This window comes from Miniopterus schreibersii, assembly GCF_964146895.1.
Source record: "Miniopterus schreibersii genome assembly, chromosome: 8".
Lineage (NCBI taxonomy): Eukaryota > Metazoa > Chordata > Mammalia > Chiroptera > Miniopteridae > Miniopterus > Miniopterus schreibersii.
This window is the reverse complement of record NC_138109.1, coordinates 14,311,045-14,333,761: the sequence shown is the minus strand read 5'-3', so window position 1 is coordinate 14,333,761 and position 22,717 is coordinate 14,311,045. Positions and strand designations below refer to the sequence as shown.

Below are 22,717 nucleotides of genomic sequence, written 5' to 3'. Positions count from 1 at the left end.
AAACTAAGCTGAATAACTTGCCCAAGGACACACAAGTGAGGAGGAGCCAGGACTCCTGAGGCCAAAATCCATGCCGCATGCTCTAAACTAAACTGCCTAGCTGCTCTAACCTAACACCTTAATTTTACAGAAGAGGCTCAGGGAAGGGAAGTGTCTCACCCGAACTTTTACACAAAGGAACTACAATCTAAGCGTCCCTTCCGAGAGCCATCTGGTCAAGAAGTGTTCAGAGAAATCCAGAGTTAAGAAACATTTATTAAGTACCTGCATCAATTCAATTCATACTCAAAATAGCCCCTACCAAATACTGCAGTGATTAGATGGGGAAACAGGCTCAGAGGGATAATTTCCCCTAAAATCAATTTAGCAAATCAATGGCATTATCGGATTCACACATTCAGGTCCAGAGGCTTCCAGCAGCTTCACGAATCTAATCCCACTTCGCCCGCTTTCTGCGCCTCCGGGTGGTACTAACGTACCTTGCATTTCCCCAGACCCTGAGTCGGCTCGGAGCGGCGGATTCTGGGAATTACAGTATCCCGCGAAGAGTTTAGATCCTGCGGGCCAATAGCATTCGAGCACAGAAGACTGTACCCGCCTCCGCAGCCTGCTGGTTGTGCAGACACCCCCTACAATTAGCCAATGAGAAGCGGGTCCTGGTCGCCTGGGAAACCGCGCGACAACAAGATGGCGGCGCCGCGGGACGGCTCCCCAGCCCTGCGTGGTGAGTACCGACCCGAGGCCCTTTTGCCCGCCGAGTACCGCACGCATGCTGAGGCCTTGCCCGAGAATCCTGAGGGCCCAGCTCCCCCAGCAGCCCGGCTTCCCCAGCAGGCCCTCCGAGTTCTGGGGTGGGATTCGGGCCCCTGCCTACCAGGGCTACGCGTGGAGGCGGGAGGCGGCGACGCGGCTCCCGGGGCGGCGTTAGGTGGTGAAAAACGTCTCCCCGAGAGCGCTCCCAGCGTTGGACCTAGGGAGTGCTGGCGTGCACCTTGCCGCGCCCCGTAGGCACTGGAGAGCACCCGGGCGCGGGGGGAGCCAGCAGGTCGAGTAGGTGTGACGAAAGATGTCACTCAAGCGTAGTCCTGACGTGGGTCCCAAAGATGTGGAGGCGCAGGGCACAGCTTTCCCTCAAAGCCCAGGCCTTTAAGGGGGAGACAGTGCAACCTTTAGGCGCCCCAGGCCTGAGGGGCAAGACACAGTTTGCCCCTGGAAGCCCCCCAAAGTGACATGGCTCTATCCTCAGGGACCCCAGGGAAGATACAGTCGTCGCTCTCAGGGGTCTCCTATAATCCATGGGAAAATTGATCTGGAGACAGTGTTGGATTGGCCTAGAGTGAGACTGGAAGAAGGGAAGTCAATTGTGGGTCATTGTGACAGCCCCAAAGAAGAACAGTGAAAGCCCCACTAGGATGGCCAACAGTGGGCATAGAGAGGAGGAGCTATGTGTGAGAGACATTACAGAGTTCTGCCTGCAGGATTTGGTACCTGATGGCACGAGATTAAGAGGGAAAGAAGGAGAGAAAAATGTTGTGGTTGGATAATGGGGTTCCGTTAAGAGGGGGGAAGGAGGAAGAACTTATTTTGAGGGAAAGATGGATTTTGTTTGGGGACCAGGTTCTTCCCCCCCCCTCCTATGATTGCTTTATTGAGATATAATTAATTCACACCTTTAAAAATGTAAATTTCAATAGTTTTTAGTATATTTATAGGGTTGTACAACCATCACCACAATAAATTTTAGAACTTTTCATCAGCCAAAAAGGACACTCTACCCTTTAGCAGTTATCTCCCATTTACTTCACAACTGCCCCCAGCCCTAGGCAACTACTAAACTACTTGGTCACTATATGAAATGCACATTCTGGACATTTCATATAAATGGAATCATGGCAATATGTAGTCTTTTGTGGCTGACTTCTTTCCCTCAGCGTGCTTTCAAGGTTCATTCACATTGTAGCATGTATTTCATTCCTTTTTTTTTTTTACTGCCAAATAATATTCCATTATAAGGATATACCAATTTGTTTATTCATTCATTGGTGGATGGACATTTAGGTTCTTTCCACTTTTTAGCTGCTATGAATAATGCTGCTGTGAACATGTATACAAGTTTTTGTGTGGACATAAGTTTTAATTTCTCTTGGGCATATGTCTACAAGTGAGATTGGTAGGCCATAAGGTAAGTGTATGTCATCTTTTATTGAACTGTCATACTGTTTCCCACAGCAGCTGCACCATTTTACAATCCAACAAATTACAGTCCAGTTTCCCTACATCCTCACTGAGGCTTAATTTCTGTCTTTTTGACCAGTTTCTTTTGAGGGGTCTTTATGGTGATGATGGAGAAGGAAGGGATAATCAGGTCTGGTGAGAGATTATGCAGGGCTGTTCTAGCAACTAAAGGCACAGTGCCTGGGACTTTTTAGAGTAATGAAAATGTTTTAAAATTTATTGTGGTGATGACTTCACAACGCTGTGATATTGATTAAAAACCATTGAATACTTTAAAAGCGTTATATGAACTATATCTCAATAATTTTTTTTTTTAAGCTCACATACTGTATGATTCCATTTATATAACCTTGAAGTAAGAACATTATGGAGATGGAAAACAGAGTAGTGGTTTCCAGGGGTTAGGGATGGTGGAGAGAGGGAGTGTGTGACTATAGAGGAGTAGCATGAGGGAGATCTTCATGGTGACAGAACAGTTCTGTACCTCTTTTTCTGAGAAAGAGAGAGGAAGGGAGAGAGAGAGAAATATCGATGTGAGAGTGAAGCATCTGCCTCCTGCACACCCTCCACTGGGGGATTGAGCCTGCAAGCTGTGCATGCGCCCTGGCAGGGAATCGAACCTGTAACCTTTCGGTGCATGGGACGATGCCCAACCAACTGAGCCACACCAGCCAGAGCAACAGTTCTGTATCTTTTTTTTTTTAAATATGTCTTTATTGATTTCAGAGAGAGGAAGGGAGAGGGAGAGAGAGAAATATCAATGATGAGAGAGTCATTGAGTGGCTTCCAGCTGCATGCCCCTGACTGGGGATCGAGCCTGCAACCTGGGCATGTGCCCTGACCGGGAATCGAACTGTGATCTCCTGGATCCTAGGTCAACGCTCAACCACTGAGCCGCGACCGGCTGGGCAACAATTCTGTATCTTGACTGCATTGGTGGTTACATGAACTTACACATGGGACGACATGGCATAGAAAGATACACACATACAGTTTTGTAAAATGGGGGAACTAGGTGAAGGATACACAAAACCTCTCTACTATTTTCCTAATTTCCTGTGAATCTATGATAACTTTAAAGTAAAAAGTTAAAATATAACTAAAGAACAAACAAAAACAAACTGAAAAAATTAAAAGGAATTAGCCCAGTCAAGGGAAGGGTGCGGTTAGGAGTGGGTAGACCATTCCAGCAGGGGGTTCCAGGCCGGGAGCCCTGTGCACAAAGGCCTGGTGCATTGGAGGCTGGGCTGGCAGTTCAGAGAGGCTTAGGAGTAGAAAGAGGAGAGGAGGAGAGAGGTGAGGAGAAACAGGCAGGGACCTGCCCTCCAAGTTAAGGAATTTGGAATTTTTTTCTATGGGTGAGAAAGAGCCATTGAGAGCTTTTAGCATGGAAATGACATGCCAGCTTTGTGTTTAAGAAGATCCTTCTGCCCGGCCGGGCGTGGCTCAGCAGTTGAGCATAGACCTAGGATCCAGGCGATCAGGGTTCGATTCCCAGTCAGGGCACATGCCTGGGTTGCAGGCTAGCTGATCAATATCTCTCTCTCTCCCTCTCCCTTCCTCTCTTTGAGATCAATAAAGATATATTTAAAAAAAAGAAAAAAGAAAAAAAGATCCTTTTGACACCATTTGGAAATTGGTAAAGGAACCACAAGGGGCTGTCACACTTGGCCACAAAACCATGGGAATGTCTGGAGAAGACAGCAGGGGCTGGGGCAGGATAGGGGAAGATTTGGGAGGCTGGATGGTGAGTATGAGGAAACTCAGGGCCTGGTCTTTGGAGGGCTCTTCTGAGGAAGGGGCTGGGCGTGAGTTCCAAACTCTAGAAGGAAGACAGAGGAGGCTGCCCCCAGGCAGCACAAGTCCCCTTGCTAGGCAGCTTCAGGGGCAGGGTAGAGGCCTGTGCCATACATTTCCAAAGTGGAACAAGAGACTCAATTCAGACCTTGATGGAGATCCTTTGGTTCTTGAATTTCTAGATATTAGCCACATAATATACTACTTAATTCACTGAATATAGTAGTGTCCTTTCATTATGTCCCTGATGTGCATTCATCTTTCCTGAAGGAAGAGGGAAGGAAAGGAAACCAACAAAAGCCATAGAGCCATACTTCACATCATGGCACTGGGCTGTGTGCTTTATGTGTGTTAACTCTGAATCCCACGGTAACCCTGCCTGGTACTATTATCATCCCCCACAGTGGGGTTACTCTGGTGGATTGCAGAACCTGTCTAGAGCCTGGATTCTTGACCTTCCGGCCACACGGACTGTGTCTTGGTTGAATCCTGCCTTTGGGTTGCCCCTCTCTGGCTCTGAGATGTTGGGGTGGCACCTGGGCTCTGGTAACAAGGGAGGGGATACTTGGGCTTTGTATTGAACAGCTCCTTGATGGATGGACAAAAATCCCAGGCCCCTTCAGTAGTCTCATGCCTGGGCTCTAAATTTGGGGCGTCCAAGGCTTCTGGCACATCTCTGCAGCCCACTTGACCCCCATGGCCTGTTCCCAAGCACTACCAGGATGGAGGCCTCTGGGTTCAGAGCAGAGAGTGGTATGTCCAGAGGAGCAGGCGGATATTAATCACAGGGATCCTGAGGCCCAACTTCCTCCAGAAACCTCAGCAGTGGGAAGAAGTGAGGGTGATGCTCCCTGGACAGTGCTCCCTTTTGGGAAAGTGACCAGGGAAGAGAATGTTTCAGGCCACTTCCTGATCCCGAGGAAGTGGCTCCAAGGGCTGACTTTTCTTTCTACTCAGGGAGTTCCTGACAGCTAGAATCTAGAGGAACTATGAGCTCACCTTTGGCCTCCCTTGGCAAGACCCGGAAAGTGCCCCTGCCGTCGGAGCCTGTGCGTTCAGGGTAGGAGGCTGGCCTCTGGGCCCTTTGTGTCTGTGCCCCTGCCCCCTTGCTGCGCCCTGGAAGAACGGTCCCTCATGTCTTGGGGAGAACAGTAAGGAGTCATGGAGCTTCCCATTACCACCTGGCCTTTCTTTTTTTAATATGTTTTTATTGATTTCAGAGAGAGGAAGGGAGAGGGAGAGAGATAGAAACATCAGTGATGAGAGAGAGGCATTGATGAGCTGCCTCCTGCACGCCCCCAACTGGGGATCGAGCCTGCAACCCGGGCATGTGCCCTGACCGGGAATCAAACCGTGATCTCCTGGTTCCTAGCTTGATGCTCAACCTCTAAGCCACACCGGCTGAGCCCCACCTTTTTTTTCCTACCTTCTGGGAGGCTCCAAGTTGTATTGAGCACACACTGGGTTGTGCCCTCTAGTGAGCTTTGACCTCTGTGGGAGGGGCTTAGCATCCATCTATTTATTCAGCCACATTCATTGTGCAAACACTGGCAGCGCCCCTGTTCTGGGCCCTGCCACATGCTGGGCTCTCAGTGAAAGGAATCCTTTACATCTATCTAGCACTTTCATCTTTCCAAATAATTTTTTTTTTTTACCTCTCTCCTTACTCTTCTAAATATCACTTCAGTCATTTGAAGGCCAAGGGGATCCAGAAAGGTTGAGTGACAGGCCTGGGATCCCGCAGCCATTTCAAAGCAGAGCTGGGGCTGGGTCCTTGGCTTGGGGACTCTTGTCTTTCACCTAACACTCTGCCCTCCAGCTCTTCCCTGTCCTGCTTTGGGAGGAGTTGGATGCCCTGAAGCCTGTCCCTTGGTTCATCCCAGTGCCAGGATGGGATTTGGGGGTGGATGTCCTCAGGAGGCAGAGCTCAACCTCCATCTCCTTAAGGCTTGCCTGGGGGCTTAGTGCCCAGGGCCTCTTCCCTGATGACACTCCAGGGGGTCCTAATGTATCTATCTTCCTTCTCCTTCCTGCCCGGATTCCCAGGAGGCGAGGGATAAAACTCTACGGAGATGGTAAGTGAAGGCTCTGCCCTCATGTCTTCCTCACCTCCCATCTGCTGTGTCTCCTTGTGGTTGGGCAGATGGAGAGAAAGCACGATGAATACTTCTGTCGGCCAGAGCAGCAGGCCCAACCCCAGTTTTACCTGCAGCTCCCACCCCTCCCTGAGGACAGGGCTTCCTCTTGCAGCTCTCAGTTGGAGGCCCCACACCCTTAACAGAGATGTCATCACTAACATTTGAACCCCTCCACCACTGTGGGGTTGGCTGGTGAGTGCTGAGAATCCATGAGGGGGCCAAATCCCAATTCTCCTTCCCTGAGCAGCCTTCTCCAGCCCATAATAGCCTTTTCTCCCTGAAGCCCTGTCCTCATGTCACGACTCTGATTCCTGCAGGCTCAGATCTTTGCATCCCAACCCCACTCTTGCCCCCACCATGTTGCTGCCATTGGTCATTCAGTCCCCCCAGGAGCCAGACTGGGAGAACTCTAAGGAGAGACCTAATCTGGTTGGATCCTTGTTCATCAACATCCCAAGTTTTCTATCAGATGCTTGGGGGGACAGAATACAAGCTGCTTCATCTTGGCCAGGGCCCCAGTTTACTCTGGGCCTTAGCCCCAGCAGTTACCTGGGCATCCCTGTCTGCAGAAGATGCGGTGGACATGCTGAATGATGGACATGGCTCAGAAGAAAGGACCTCTTTCCCTTCCTGCTATGGTGGCATAGGTGCCCCTGTGAACAGGCAAGGTGAGAGCAGACACCTAAAGGTATCTGGGTTCCCAGCAGCAGGAGCGGGCCCCAGAGAAGGAGAGAGGCCCAGAGGGGCATGGCACCTACTTCCCTACCTGCTGGGTCTGAGACAGCTGCTCCCATTTCTGGGTGACCATGACCATGTGCCTGCATCCCCAGACCTGTCCAGGGCCTAGTTTGGCATAAAGCTATGTGGGCACCCTTAGCTCAGGAGGTGTGACCAGGCCTTGGGCCAGGCTGTGGCTAGTTCCTCTGGAGTGAACCTGGCTGGAGTCACCATCAAGTGTGATGTCAGTGGGTCCAGGATACAGGGTCAGAGGATGAAGGGCCTAAGGGTGAGGGTTGCCCTCAGCTATCTGCTTCCTGCTTTGCAGGGCTCTGGGCAAGGCCCAAAGTCCCCTAGATAGCCCTCCTCCCCCTCCCCTGGACCCCCACACCTCAAAAGGCTGTGGTGACACTGCGATCATGTAGGTGCCTAAAATGGGATGGGGCCCACTTTAGGCACCTACAGGAAAGTCCTCAGGGCAACTTTCCAGAAGAGGTAGGATCGACCACGCCTGGGCAAAGGGGAGACTTGGGCAGGCAGGATGAGCTGGATGGATCACCGGGCAGGGGCAGGGGCAGGGTCTGAGCTGGGTGTCTGGAGGACCTGGGGATGAGGTCAGGATGCTCCGCCAGCTGTGTGTTTCAGATAAGCCACTTCCTGCCTCTCCATCTCTGTTTCCCCCTCTGTGAAGTGGGAATGGGGACACCTAGGTCAGCATGTTGGGGTGAGGGTTCAATGGGATCCTCCACCAATCACCCACCCACTTAAATGGGAGGGAGGGGAATTGAGGTGGAAAAGGAGGCAGGAAGAGCCTGCCCCGTGGCCTTTCAATCACAGTCAGACTCCCCTCCGCCCAGCTGGGGCACTTTCAGTAGTAATCACCCCTCCGCTTAAAGAGCCGCTCACATATCTCTGAACCGCCCCTGCCGTTTACGCCTCACCCACTCACAGCCAGTGTCTGTCCCCCAGGGGCTCACCTGTCCTCTCCCCCGTCTCTGCTCAGCAGCATCTCACGTGGTTTACCGATCCCTCCTCGGAACACCCAGGCTCTTGGCAGCGTGACCACTCTCCAGGTGTCTTCCTGCCTCCCAGTTTTGACTCAGCTGGCTCCTTCCCGCCCTCCCGGCTTTTCAGGGTGACCGGCCTGGGTTCCCCCCTCTCCCCGCCCTGCCTTAGTGGGCTCATACACATGCTGGCATCTCTGCTGACAGTTCCCAAGTGTCTGTATCAGTGAAGCTTTTAACTACAAGTCAAAGAAAACCTTTGTTCAGCTGGCATGGACACTAAGGAGCACTTACTGTCCCACATACCAAGAGGCCTAAGGAGGCAGCTCGAGGGTTGTTACTCCAACAACTCAAGTCACACTCAAGTTCAGGCTTCTCCATCTTTCCACTGAGCCGTCCTTGGCATGTCAGCCCTGCGTGGTTGCAGGTGGCCGCTGCAGTTCCTGCTTCACGCCTCTGTAGACAGCATCCAGGCAGGAAGAGCGCCTGCCTCGTCCCATGTCTCCCTTCTTTTCTCACACATTTTAACTTGAAAAATGTCCATCATATAGAAAAGCTGAACTAATAGTACAGTGAACACCCATATGCCCTTTGCCTAGAAACAATTAGTGGCATTTTGCCACATTGGCTTTTCTCCCCCATATATACATATATGAATGCAAATGTATTTTTTCGATGAACCATTTAGAAATCAGTCACACATATCCTGACATTTTGCCTCTAAATTCTTCAGTGCGCATCTCCGAAGAGTAAGGAGATGCAGCCACAACACTGATCACACCTGAGAGCATGTGATTCAGCCCTAGTCTCCAGCATCGCTTCTGTGCTCACGTTTCCCTAGTTCCAAAATATTTCCCAGCTATTTTTAAAAATGTCTTTTATTGACTTTTCAAGAGAGGAAGGGAGAGAGAGAAAGGAACATCGATTTGTTGTTCCGCTTACTTATGCATTCATCAGTTGCTCCTTGTATGTGCCCTGACCAGGGATTGAACCCACAACCTTGGCGTATCGGGACAGCACTCTAACCAACTGAGCTACCTGGCCATGGCTCACCGCTATTTATTTATTTTCTTGATCTAGGTCAAGTTTCATGTGCTGCTTTTGACTGAAATACCTTTATAAGACAGAGTCCCTGCCTTTTTTAAAAATGGCACTGACTTCTTGAAGAGTCCGGGCCCCTGTCTTACGGAATGTCCTGCACTGGGTTTGTCTGCTGTTTAACTTGCTTGTCCTCTGTCTTTCCTATAAACTGGGGGGAGGTTTAGAGGTTTGATTCGATCGAGGGAGAATTTTTTTTAAAGTGCTTCAAGGCAATGTGACCCATATGTTACACCTTGGACTAATTACTGAATCTCTCTGTGCCTCAGTTTCCTAAAGCAGTTCATTTCCTCAGAGGCATGTTGTAAGGGCTGCATGAGTTGGTATGTGAAAGTGTTTAGCATGGCCCCTATTCTCTAGGTGACAGCTGTTGTTACTACTCTATTTCCACTCCTGGGGATCCCTCTCCCCTTCCCCTGGACCCCCGTACCTCAGCCTCAGCTCTAGATATGGGCTCTCAGACTTTGTCTGGTTGGCAGTCCCTGTATTCCACGACTCCGAGCTGATGGCAACCATCACAAGGAAGGTGCAGGATCTGGAGCAGCAGGTGAAGGCCCAGACTGATGAGATGCTGTCTAAGGTGGGACCCCAGAGGGGGGAGGGCCAGGGTCTGGTCTGAAGGGTGGAGGGGGTCTAGGCTGATGTGACCAGTGAGGCTACTACTGCAGTAGGCCAGGGTGGGTGGTTTCTAGAACCATCTCCCACACTGAACTGTCCAGTTGGAGGGCCAGGTGTGGCCTGGGACCGATGGGTCCCTGTGACCTCAGTAGAGAGGATAGGGGTGTTCACATATAAGCAAGGCCCATAGACCTCAGACTGGATGGCAGCAGTGGCTGCTGAGTTCTGTAGCACTCAGGGGATCTCCACTCCTTTCCCCCACCTCAGTGGTACCTCAAAGGTTCTCTGAGATACAGGAGTGGTGGCTGTGCCAAAGAGGGGCAAGGACAGGGGCTTTAAGCTCCCTAGTGCCCCTACAGAGGCAAACATTCTGGATCTCCCCTTCTGGAAGGGGCTCCCTTGGGCTCTTGGAGCCACTAGGCCTGTCTGCCCCCCCCCCCACGTCTTGTCTGCCTGTCTACCCCCCTCCCATGTCTTGTCTGCCTATCTGCCCCACCTCCCCACATCTTCTTGCTGCAGGATCAGAAAATACGGGCCCTGGAGGAATTGGTGGAGACCCTCCAGGAGCACAAGGGTAAGAACCTCTCCCAGTGGGCTGCTCGGCCCTCCTGTTGTGTTTCCCTTGGGCCGGTGACCCCTGGGCATCGGGGCTCCAAGACATCAAGCTGAATCCTGTGGTGGGGTCAGGACAGCTGAACCCAGAGGGGCAGGGACACATTCAGGATGGTGCCCTCCTACGTGGGACTGAGTCCCTTGAATGCAGACTTAGCCTAGCCCTGAGCACAGGACGCTCCATCAAAAGCTTGGAGGAAATGCAGCCTCCCCAGGAGCCTCACTTCAGGAGGGTAGGGACTTCAGAGTCAGGAGGATCTCCCTGGTCAGGGTCAGGGAGAGAGGCTCAAGGTGGTTCTCAGGGGATCCCTTGAGTTCTCAAGGGGCAGCTTCAGATGACCGTCAGGGCAGAGCTCTGGTCTAGGTAGCCTGGCAGCCTTTGTGCTGGGGCAGTGGAACCCCTCCCATCTCTCCTGAAGGCCAGATGTCCCTGCAGCGGCAAGAGGAGCTGGAGACGATGTGCCGGCAGCTGCAGCAGCAGGTCAACGAGATGGAGGTGAGAGAGGCGGTGGCCAGGGCTGTCTGCCCCTCGGGAACTGAGTCAGAGCCCACCTCTCTGGCCCCCTCGCCACATATCCCGCACTGGGCCCTGCTCTGGTTTCCCTGCTCAGGACTGACCTGGAGTTTAAAGAGCCAGAAAGGTTTCCAAGGTGGGGCACACTCCTCCTTCTGGCCTGAGCTTCCATTTCAGTCTCACCTTGAACCACTCTTCCCTCACCACGGGCCCTGCCTCTGGTTCTTTGACCACACTGAGCAGTTTCTCACCTCAGGACCTTGGCCCATGCTGATCCTTCTGCTTGAAATGTTTTCTCTCACCTTCCCCTAATGACTTTTCACTCATCCTTGGTCTCAAATCAAGGTGGGGGCCCTTCCCTAGGGGCCTCTCTCCGACTCTGACCAGGGCAGGCTCTGTCCTGCGCTTCCTTAGTGCCTCATTTCTCTTCCCCCTGGGGGACCATGAACTCCATGAGGAGGGGAGGGACCACCTTCCTCCTGTTCATTGCTGTACACCATGGCACCTGGCCATGTATGTTTACCAAATTGGTGACAGCAATCCCCTGCCTCTGAATGTGGCATCTTAGTCACCCTGTGTCACTTTCCTTCCCCCTAGTCATACAGCAAGGCCCAAATAGGAGGGACCCTACATTTAAGGGAGGGTCCTGGGGAATATGCTTTGTCAGTGTCCCCCACTCCCTCACTGGCCCCACCAGCTCTTCCTAGGTTCTAACCTCTCCCTCTCCATGCAGGGTTGGTTTCCAAAGCCCCAACCTAATTTAAGAACTCAACAGCAAACCCACAAGCGTGGCCACAGCTGAGGGCCCTTCCCCCCCAGGCCTGTTCATACCTGGGGTTGTGGGGAAACCCAGCTGCTCCCTGAGCAGCGTGCTGGGAATGCTGGCAGCCCGCGGGGCTTCTCTGAGCAGCTGCCACAGCGGGTGAGGGCTGCACCCCAGAGGCTCAGGGCAGAGGATATTGCAGCCCCTATGTTCACAGCATTCACACATTTATTGCTTCATTAATTTAACAAACTCATACAAAGTATCTCCTATTTCCCAGGGATGTAGATGTCCCGCCCTCATGAGGCTGAAAGTCTGGAAGGGACAGAAACATAAACAAATACACAGAAAGATACACAAGTACAGCCATATGATGAAAGATTTCAGTGTGTAACACAATAGAGATTAAGTGGGGTTTGGTCCACTCTGCGGGGTGACATTGGGCAAGAGATCCAGAGGATGTGAGGGGACCAGGGAAAGAGAATCTAGGCTGAAGAGACAAAAAACTCCCCCTCCCCCATAGAAACTTGGCTTGTGATGGGTGGGTGTGGGAGCAAGAGGGAGAGGGAGACGGAGCTGCAGGATCACATCACGGGGGCTCACCCACGGTGTGGGGCTGGATTCTCTTCGGCAGGAATGGGAAACCACGGGAAGGTTTCAGTTAGAGGAGTGGGTGGGGGAAGGCAGATCAGTTTGAATTGTCCAAGAGGGAGATGGGCGAGGCTTGAACGAGGGTGGCAGCAGAGGAGATGGAGTGGAGTGGATGGGTTCTGAGCCTGCTTTGGAGCTGGAGCCCACAGGCCTTGAAGATCTTGGGGAGGCAGAGAGAGGACCGGGTCGCAGATGAGGTCTAGGTGGAGGGGGTGCTGTTGACTGAATGCAGAGGACCTGGAGGGGGAGAGGTTTGGGAGGTGGTGGCAGGGAGTGGTTACCGGTTGGGTCAGGTGCATTTGGAGATGCACTTGTTAGACACCTAAGTGTAGACGGTTGGCAAAGTGAAACTGAAAAGAAACAACATGTGTTATGAGAGACGAAGACAGAGGTGTGCCCCCTGGGTTTGGCACCTGGCAGGTTGTTGGTGGCTGCACACAAGCAGTGGGTTGAGGAGAGAGAGGGAGATGAGGAACTAGCAACAGGAAGTGTAGACAATTCAGAAGTTTTCCTGTGGCAGAGATGTTGCGACCCGCCCTGGGGAGGCTGTGTGTGGGTGGCCGCATTCCCTCAGTCCTGCGGAGCAGGGTGTCCCTGCCCCTCCTGCCACTCAGGCCATACCCACAAGGTTCCCCACCACCATAACGGCTGTCTTCATTGAGCTCTTGTGCCACGCACTGTGTTAGGTACTTGACATGATTTTGCTGAGTCCTCACAAACTTATGGGGCAGGTGCTGTCATTGCCACTGTATAAGGAGGAGCCTGAGGCTCTAGGAGATGAAGTGGCCTCCTAAGTTTACAGCCAGAAAGTGGCCAAGACCCCCAAGCCCATCCCCTCTGCCCAGTCAGCTCTGGGAGCTGAGACCTGAGGCTAGGGACTTGGGCAGATGCCACCTCTTTCCTGGGAAGGGATTGAGCTGACAGTGCCCCTGGCTTCTCCCCCTCCAGCGGTTCCTCGGTGACTATGGTCTGCAGTGGGTGGGTGAGCCCATGGACCAGGAGGACTTGGAGGACATTACAGGCTCAGAGGATGAAAAGAGGAACTGGATGACATCCAAGAAGTTCTGGAAGCCAGGTAGAGTAGGAGGTTCACCCTCAGCCCCCTACAAAGGGAATTTTCCAAGACTTTTTTTTTTTTAAATCCTCACCTGAGGACATTTTTTCCATTGCTTTTTTAGAGAGTGCAGGGGGGAGGGAGGGGGGGGAGAGAGAGAGAGAGAAACATCAATGTAAGAGAGACACGTTGATGGGTTGCCTCCTGCACACTCCCCTGACCAGGGCTGGGGATTGAACCTGCAACCAAGGTATGTGCCCTTGGCCAGAATAGAACCCGGGACCCTTCAGTCCTCAGGCCCACACTCGATCCACTGAGCCAAACCGGCCAGGGCTCCAAGAGCTTTCTTTAGGCCAGAAGCTGTCCAGAAGCCATTTATGCCTCTGCCACCAAGCACGAGGGGCCCTGAGACATCCCACACCTTGCCACTGACACAGGGCAGCCAGGAAGGCCTCTGCCTCCATCACTGACCACCTAACCTGCTGCCACTTTCTTCCTTGGTCTTGCCTCAGACTCTGCTTGCTCTTCTTTCAAAGACACAGAGATATAAGATATAATAAGACCTCATTTTTCTCAGGCGTCATAGTTTACAAAATATCATCCATCCAAAAGCTGTTGCCTTTAAAAGCAATCCCTCTGCTTTGGAAGCTGGCCCTCAGTTCCAGGCTCGGCCCCCTCTTTGGGCTCCCTTTCCGGGTTCATTTATAGCCAGACCATTGAAATCTACCTGCTTCTATGGGACTCACCACTTTTTTAAAAAAAAATTGATTTGGGGGGGGGGAGGAACATCAATTTGTTGTTCCACTTATTTATACATTCATTGGTTGATTTGTTTAAAAAATACGTTTTTATTGATTTTTAGAGGGAGAGGAAGGGAGAGGGATAGAGAGATAGAAGCATGGATGAGAGAGAAACATCACTGATGGGCTGCCTCCTGCACGCCCCCTACTGGGGATTGAGCTGGCAACCTGGGCATGTGACCTGACTGGGAATCAAACCGTGACCTCTTGGTTCCTGGGTCGATGCTCAACCACCGAGCCACACCCGCCAGGCCATTGGTTGATTCTTGTATGTGGCCTGACCGAGAATTGAACCCACAACCTTGGTGTATTGAGATGATGCTCTAACCAACTGAGCTACCCAGCCAGGACACCACTTTTTATTTTTAATTCGACTGCTAATATGCAGAGGGATGCACCCCATAGATTTGGGACCATAGAACTAACTGGCTGTTTCTGAAAGCTGGATCCATTTCTCTTCAAAGAACGGAGGTGGTTACCTCCATTCAGCTCTTTTGCCAGGTGAGCACCATGTTTTTCATTATAGCGGCTTTTTCTCCTGGGACTCCCCTCTCTCCTGGCTGCTCCCCTTCCTCCCCTTACTGCCTTGTCCCTAGATGCCAGCCTGCTCCTGCCCCAAGGGCCCCTCGGATCCACAAAGCTGGCCTCTTGCTGGCCCTGATGCTCTGGTTCTCCCTCCAGTAGGATGGACACCATGCCCCACAGGCCTCGGGGCAGCTGGCCAGTAAATGGTGAGCCAGGGCATCTGAACTGGGGCTCATTCAACTTTCTAGAGCCTGGCGTCTTGCCTTAGAGAAGAGGGCACAGCAGGGGGAAGCCTTGGGGGGGCTTGGCCTCAGGCTGGAAGATTCACCCTCCCCACCAGTATATTGAGCCTCAAATGGGATTCGTGCCAGGTGCTTCAGGGTATTTGGAGACATGAAAGGGACAGTCCTACTCGGGCACAGCAGGTGTTGAGTCTCAGGGCTGAGAACTCCAGTGAACTCAGGTCTTTCTACCCCCTTCCTTACCCCCCTCTGAGCTCCTCACTAACCCCTCCCCTGCCCCCCTCTGGACTCTTGCCTTAGGGAAAGAGAGCTCAGCAGGGGGGAAGCCTTGGGAGGGCTTGGCCTCAGGCTGGGTGATTCACCCTTCCCACCAGTATATTGAGCCTCAAATGGGATGCGTGCCAGGTGTTTCAGGGTGTTCTGAGACATGAAAGGGACAGTCCTGCTCTGGGCACAGCAGATGTTGAGCCTCAGGGCTGGAGAGCTCCAGTGAACTCTACCCCTGACCCCTGTTCCCACTGAGCTCCTCATTTCCCCCACCCCTCATCAAGGTCCTGTCCTCTTACATCTCCCCCTCCCCTGCCAGCCACCACCTCCCCCTACCACCCTTCCTCCCAAAACCCAGGCTTCTGTGTTTGAGTGGGAATCTCTCCCTCCCCTGCTCAGGAAGCCAGACTCCATGGGCTGCAGTATCTTTGCTTGTCCTTAGGCTGCCCTTGGGCCCTTGGAAGTGGCCTTACCTAGACCCCAGGCAGGCTGGGCTCCTCCCCACCCCCACTTTCCACCCAGGCCAGTGCTGTGTCCCTTGAAGTGCCTTGCCCCCTTTCTCCCCCCTGAAGCTCATGGAGTGCCTGCTCTGTGTCAGGCACTGGGCCGCCTGCAGCTGCCCCTTGGCACATGGGAAGGGGCTGTGCATGCGAGTCCTCATCTGGGATGCTTGACCCCTAGGCCACTGAGAGTATCAAATACAGTGCATGTGGAGTGTTCCTGAAGGCTGACGCTTGGTAGATGAACAATGACCATGAGCCAATTGTGCTTAGCCTTGCGATGCCCCGGAGTGCCCAGCACAGTGCTTTGCCCATAGGTCAGGGCATGTGCACATACATGTGATTGGTGAGTGGTGCCCCCGTGCCCAGGCCTTGGTGGTCAGAGCATGTTGGGACAAGCAGACAGCAATACTCAACAGCAGGGGCCAGGGATTTGGTGGTGGCCCTGGCAGAGCAGAGGGAATGTAGGTAAAATCCCCAGAGCAGGGTGTGACTTGCAGCTTTGTGGAAATAGTGGGTCCATTTCCTGTTCTACAGCCTTTGCCTGAGGTGGTGGGGACGGGGCATGTTGGGGTGCCTTGGGCACTGCCTTGGCATTTCATGGCAGCTGATGGTTGTCCCAGTGAAGGTGTGGAGAATCAGTCCAATGCAGGCCCGCCACTCACCTGCTGACAGTGACAGGGTGTGGCCTTCCTCTGGGCTCCACAGTCCCCACAATGGCACTTACTACATGCCATTGTCACTGTTTGTCACCCTGTCTCCTTCACTCAAGTATGAGTCCAAGGAGGGCAGGACTCTGGGTATGGGCATTGCCATAGTTCTTGGGGCCTACCAGAGCATGGGTGCTCCAGACATAATTGCTGGATGGCAGGATGAAGGGATGGATCCAATATATGCTTCTTGAGCAGCTTCTCTCAGCCAGGCCGAGGGGCTGGAGGCTTTGGCCTGGGTTCAAAAAGTGTTTGGACCCTGGCCAGTGTGACTCAGTTGGTTGGAGTGTCCTCCTATACACCAAAAGGTCACGGGTTTGATTCCTGGTCAGGGCACATACCCAGGTTGCAGGTTGAATACCCCGTTGGGGCGCGTGCGAGAGGCAAGTGATCGATATTTCACTCTCACTTTGGTGTTTCTCTTTCTCCCTTCCTCTCTCAAATCAGTAAAAGGATATTCTTGGGTGAAGATTAAAAAAAAAAGTGGTGTTTGGTGTGGTTGGAAAGTCAAACAAACAAAATGACAGTAGCCTGTGACGGGCTAAGGGAGTGGCTCATGGGCTTCAGGAACCCAGGAGGAACAGGAGCCCAGCCTCAGGGGTTGGGGATTCCAGCAAGACCTCTCAGAGTAGGTGGTGAAAGAGCACCCTGAGCCCAGCAATGAGCAAGAGGATGGGGGTTAGTGACAGCAAGTCACCTACCAGGCACTTCCTCAAACAACCCTGTGAAGTGGAAACTGTTATTTTATAGAAAAGGAAACTGAGGCACAGAGAGGTTGGCCCACTTGCCCAGGGTCACACAGCTTGGAAGCAGTAGCACTGGCACTGTGGCTCCAGAGCATGTGGGGGGACCACATTAAGGAGAGTCTGGGGATCCCAGGCTCTGAGGGTTTCCAGAGTTGGGCTAAGGAGTTTGGACTTGATTCCATGCCTACCTACTACCCTTTTTAATAAAATCATGGGTCCTCAAAGTTGAATGAGGCCTCAAAGATGATCTTGCTACATTGCACCTCTCCTTGGAAAGGCACCCCAGTGAGCAGTGTCCAAAGAACCAACACTGAGAGGCAGTGTGCATGGTCACTTAGAGTCACCTGGACCCTGGGCCTGTTCCCTTACAAGGCCGGATTTCCTCATCTGTAGAATGGGAGTGGCAATACCTGCCTCTGGTGCTTGAGTGAAGTAAACACTCATTGAGTCATTGCTATAGTTGGTAGACTTCGGATTTTGTGGACAGGACGATGGTTCCCATTATCTACCCATTCCATGCAAAGGAAAGCTGCAGCTCACAGAGGGAATGCCTCACTTGCCTCTGACCTGCCTTGCCCCCTGGTGACCTGGCTGCACTGGGTCAGGCTTCTGTTGAGCACTGCCTGCTGTGTGCGGGTCAGGACTGGCTTTCTGCCTTATTCTCTTAGCCCTGCTTTGCCCAAAGCTGAGGTTCCTTCTCATGGGCTCTTTGCCTCACCTCTGCTGTGCTTCATCCGATACCTGCCGGGACCACCTGCTTTCATCTCTCCACTCACTAGCCCACTTACCAAGAGCCTTCGGGCTGATTTTGTCAGCAAACTTTCCCTCTCATTTCTTCTTGGCATCCTCCCATGCCCTTCTGCCTGCCCCTTGCCCTGCCAACCACCCCAAGTCCCATCAGCTCCCAGAAAAAGCTCTGGCCCCAGGATGCAGCTAGATTAGCAGGCAGCGAGCATATCTGGTGGTCCTCCTGGCTCTGCTTGGTGAGGTCTGCTTGGCCTTTCTAGGCCTCACTTTCCCCATCTATAAGAATATAGGGACCAGGGCAGATGTTGAAGATGAGCTCTTCTACTGTTATCTTTAGGTTTACCAGTGTTCTGAAACTCGTTACAGGAAAATAGTGTCTTGCCATGGTTCTGACTCATACCAGGGATGCTGTGTTCTATGAATTTTTCTTGGGAACCTCAGGGACTCTGGGAGACGGGGGCAGGTGCAGTGCTTACAACAGTAGGAAACGTAAGGGAGAGGGGAAGGACAGCTGGAGCCTACTGTTTCAGCAGCGCAAAGGCAACAGGAAATGGCCACCCACATCTGTACTTCCCCGGTATAGCCACTGTACCACTGTGGGGAAAGAAATTAGGTCCCCAGAGCCCTGACCCACATCCTGCGGCACAGTGGCTGTCCTGGTGAAAAACAGCTTCTAAGAAGGCCCAGAAAGTCACTGTTTGGTGCGGATTACACCCCAGTAGATGACTGACTTGAGAGCCAGGCCCCTTCAAGGACTGAGAACAGGTCCCTGGCCTATCCCCCACCAGCCTCCTACCTGCCTTCTGCCCTTTCTGCTCTGGCATCTGTCATGGCAGCCCCACCACCCCATCTCCACCCCCTGAAGCTTATGCATAACTGTATATACAACACATTTTTTCAGAATAGGAGGCCAGAGCTTCTGTCAGATTCTCAAAGGGGCCTGTGACCCAGAAATAGTTGCACAACCCAAGATCTGCCCCACATCTGTCCAGCAGCTGTCCCAACATCCTCCTTAATAGCCATCTGTCCTTACTCCGACCTCTTTCTCCTGATAGTGCAGATGGGCGGGAGAAACAGGCTCTAGAACCAGCCCCTCCTCTAATTTGCCAGGGGGCCTGGAGCAAGCCATTTTTCATCTCTGTGGGCCTGTTTCCTCATGTGTAAAATGGAGATCAATAACCCCTGCCTCATAGCCTCTGGGTTGGCCTGAGGTCCATTTTTTGCAAGGTAGAGTTGGTAACAATAACTAGCATGGACAGAGTGCTTGTTCCCAGCTGGCTTCTTAGAATCCCGCTGCTAACCCAGTGCCTGACGCAGACAGGTCAGATCCTACTCTTGCCACTTTGTGCATCCCTAGGCATGTCGTTAATCTTCTCTAACCCTCAGTTTTCTCATCTGAAAAATGGGGCTTATAGCCCTACAGCATAGGGTTGGAGTGAAGAGAGAATGGAATAGTAGATATTAAATCCCTAATGTTCAGCCCGGCTGGGCGTGGCTCAGCGGTTGAGCGTCAACCTGGGATCCAAGGGATCAGGGTTCAATTCCCAGTCAGGGCACATGCCTGGGTTGCAGGCTCGATCAATGACTCTCTCCTCATTGATGTTTCTCTCTCTCTCTCCTTTCCTTTCTCTGAAATCAATAAAGATTTTTTTTTTTTTAAATCCCTAATGTTCAACAAAAGATAGCTATTATTATTATCTAGTGTTAGTTGTCCTTCCTCCTCTGCAGGTGGTTACTTAAGGAGATGCTAAAGCCACTGCCCATCATGGGAGAGGACATGGAAGCCAGGGCTGCTAGGACACATGACAGCCAAGAAGAGAGACTCATGGGTGTCTGTCCTCTTTACCAGGGGATTCATTGGTGCCCCCTGAGGTGGACTTTGACAGGCTGCTGGCCAGCCTGAAGGATCTCAGTGAGCTGGTGGTAGACAGTGACACCCAGGTGATGCCAGTGCCCGGCGGAGCACAGCTCCATGTCCTTGAGCCCATCCCACTGAAGCTGTACCGGAATGGCATTATGATGTTTGATGGGCCCTTCAGACCATTCCATGATCCCTCCACACAGGTAGGAGTTGGGGGATGGGAAGGCCTCTGGTGCTCCCTACTCTGTTCATCATTAGTTGGAGATGTTGGAGCCCAGTCTAACCCCTACTGGCACTCAGGCCCATGCAGAACTTGCAGAGCCCCCACCCCCATTCCTGCCAAGTCCTGGGCTAGAGTGTGATCCATTGGGTAAGCCCAAGGCCAAGGGCCTGCCATCCAGGCAGGAAGTAGGGTGGGGGCCACCACACAGGTCTAGCCAGTCCTTACCCTTCCTCTCCCCCCTGCAGAGCTGCCTCCGAGACATATTGGATGGCTTCTTCCCCTCAGAGCTCCAGCGCCTGTACCCTGATGGGGTCCCCTTTAAGGTGATAAGCTGCTCCTCAAACCAGTCAGCTACTCCCTGTGTGGGGATTTTGGGAGGTGGTGGGGATAAACAGCTTCCTTAGGCATCGCCCAGTCTGAGGCTCGAAGCAAATGCCCTACTTCAGGGGACCCCAATTTGATGACCTTCAGGAGGAAGGTGAGCCTGTAGCTGAGCTGAGAAGGGAGTGGGGAGGCTGCCATGGCCATTTGACATAGTAGCCAAGATAGCTGTAGCTAAGCAGCAGGCAGCACCCCCTGCTGGCACTCTAAAGGCACAGCCCTCAACCACTGCCCCTCCTCCTGGGTTTGGGACTTGACTGCCTGGGGGTCCCTGAGGAGTCTATGCAAAAGTGGCTGGGCTGCTGGAGCCATCTGGTTTGGATGGAAGGTAGTGCAAATATTGGGACTAAAGGACATGATATGGAGCTGGCCCCCTGCTGGTGTGTATGATGAAAGGTACTGAGATGGGAGCACATGAGGCAGTGTCCCAGAGGGTGGTGTGTTAGTTAGTTCCACAATGAGGGCATGTGAGGGAGTGTGTGCCATCATGGCTTGGAAAATAGTGAGTCATGATTGGGGGTCCATGCCAGGACAGGGGCCCAGGAGGTGTGCCCAAGAGAGGTGATATGTGCAATGGTGGGGTCTGCACTGCGGACTATACGTAGCAGGGGCTTTGCCCTCTCCTAACGCCCTCATCCCTCCCCTCCCTGTGGGCTCCTGAAGGCCTTTCTGAGGAGGATGCCAGTACTCTGGCTCCGGTGAGGGCTTGCAGGGGCCCAGGTATGCAAGAGCATGAACTGCATGCAGCTCTCTTGCTCTGTCCCAGGACCTCAGTTTCCTCATTTGTAAAGTGGGGGTTGCATCAGACCACCCCTCGGGCCTATTCCTGGGGCCTGGGCTAGCGCAGGTGGGGGTGGGGCCAGGGCTGAAGAACTGGTCCCGCTGCTGTCTCCCTTCCTTCTTGTCAGGTGAGTGACCTGCGCAATCAGGTTTACCCAGAGAATGGGCTGGGCCCATTCCCAGGTGAGGGCCGAGTGACGGGCCTGCATCGGATTCCAAGGCCCTCAGTCACCATGGAGCACCCAGGTGAGCTTGGCCCTGAGGCTGAGCCAGGTGGTGGGGGTTCTGTGAGGACAAGGTCCAGGTGGCCGCCTCCACCATCACTCACAGTCCCTCCCCTCCACAAAGCTCCCAATGCCCTCCCCACATCCCCACAGGTTCTAGGATGACCCCTGAGAAGTTTCTGAACAGGCTCCCCAAATGTGTGATCCGTCAAGGGGAGGTGATTGACATCCGGGGCCCCATCCGGGACACCCTGCAGGTGAGGCCAGCCCTAGCTCTCCCAGTCTTTTTTTAAATGTAAGATTTTGTTTTTTTTTTAAATTGATTTTAGAGGGAGAGAAACATGGATGTGAGATATTGATCAGTTGCCTCCCACATGCGCCCCAACCAGCTGAGCCACATGGGCCAAGGCAGCTCCCCCAGTCTTCTTGGGGGCTTTACCATCAACCCTGGCCCAGCCTACCAGAGCAGTGGTTTGCTCTGGGGGCCGAACCTGTTTCCCAGGTCCCTCTACCCCCTGTCCCACATTGCCAAGTTCTACCTGATCTGTTGATCCCTAGAATTTCTCCTGAATCCATCCCTTCTCTCCATTTCCTGACCCACAGTGGGCTAAGCATCCAGCCTGGACATCATCAGTGTGGGGTTCTGTCTCCCCCACTAGACTTTGGGATCTAAAGTCTTCTTGGGGGGAATGATGGGGCAGTCTCCCAAAGCTTCCCTTCCATTTCCTCTCCTTGCGCCCTCCTTTACACAGAACACCCCCACCTCTCCCTTAGGCTCATTGGTTTAATCAATTCCTGGTCATGAGCAAGTTCCCTCTAAGGGTGGGGGTGGGGTGTGACTAGCAGGGTTTGGGGCTCTGTCCACTCTCCATCATGCCTTCCAGAACTGTTGCCCATGGCCTGTCCCGATCCAGGAGATCACAGTAGAGACACCTGCCTTGGCTGCTGAGCGCGAGAGGTGAGGGCAGAGCTGATAGGTGAAAACTTGGGGGTTGGGCTGTGGGGGCACTTACGGCCTCTGGGCCCCCAGGAGCCAAGAGTCTCCTGAGTCGCCTGCACCCCAGCACGCCATGCTGCGCATCAAGTCTGAGACGGGTGAGCAGTCCTTTCTGCTGCTGATGCGGCCTGAGGACACTATTGGTGATGTGCGTGCCCTCCTCGCACAAGCCAGGTGGGTGCGGGGCCAGGCTGGTGGCTATAGTGGGTCTCTGGTCCTAAGACCAGACCTGATCTGTTCTACCTGGTCCCCAGAGGCGTGGAAGCAAACACCTTCGAGATCCTCAGTACGTTCCCGTCCACAGTCTACCGTGAGGACACGCTCACACTGCAGGCTGCGGGACTGGTACCCAAGGCAGCTCTGCTACTGAGGGCATGCCAGGCTCTGCTGCCTGCCCCTTGCCCCCAACCCAGCCCCCAATCCGAATAAAGTGCCCGCCCCCAACACTGGCTGTTTTGTGAGGCTCCACTGTGGGGCAGCCCAGCTGAAGGCTGGGGCCCAGCTGGGCTGGGG

The 22,717-nt window shown here is 53.1% G+C and overlaps 1 protein-coding gene across 6 annotated transcripts; it reads left to right on the top strand.

The window, feature by feature from the left end:
* The first annotated feature begins 494 nt into the window (after positions 1 to 494).
* UBXN11 (UBX domain protein 11) lies at positions 495 to 22,654 on the top strand. Of its 6 annotated transcripts, none has more exons than XM_081144213.1 (15): positions 495 to 724; positions 4,990 to 5,092; positions 6,079 to 6,107; positions 6,740 to 6,838; positions 9,469 to 9,569; positions 10,127 to 10,181; positions 10,639 to 10,715; positions 13,096 to 13,222; positions 19,588 to 19,802; positions 20,068 to 20,145; positions 21,112 to 21,229; positions 21,361 to 21,464; positions 22,092 to 22,165; positions 22,238 to 22,378; positions 22,459 to 22,654. In XM_081144213.1, exons 2-15 carry the CDS (start codon positions 5,022 to 5,024, stop codon positions 22,631 to 22,633), a joined length of 1,464 nt encoding a protein of 487 aa, XP_081000339.1. In that variant the 5' UTR covers positions 495 to 724; positions 4,990 to 5,021; the 3' UTR covers positions 22,634 to 22,654. The 6 variants fall into 6 exon arrangements, with proteins under 6 accessions (XP_081000339.1, XP_081000340.1, XP_081000343.1 ...); XM_081144214.1 differs by having other exon boundaries at positions 22,122 to 22,165; positions 22,459 to 22,646; XM_081144217.1 differs by having other exon boundaries at positions 22,238 to 22,302; positions 22,459 to 22,629.
* Positions 22,655 to 22,717: the final 63 nt, after the last annotated feature.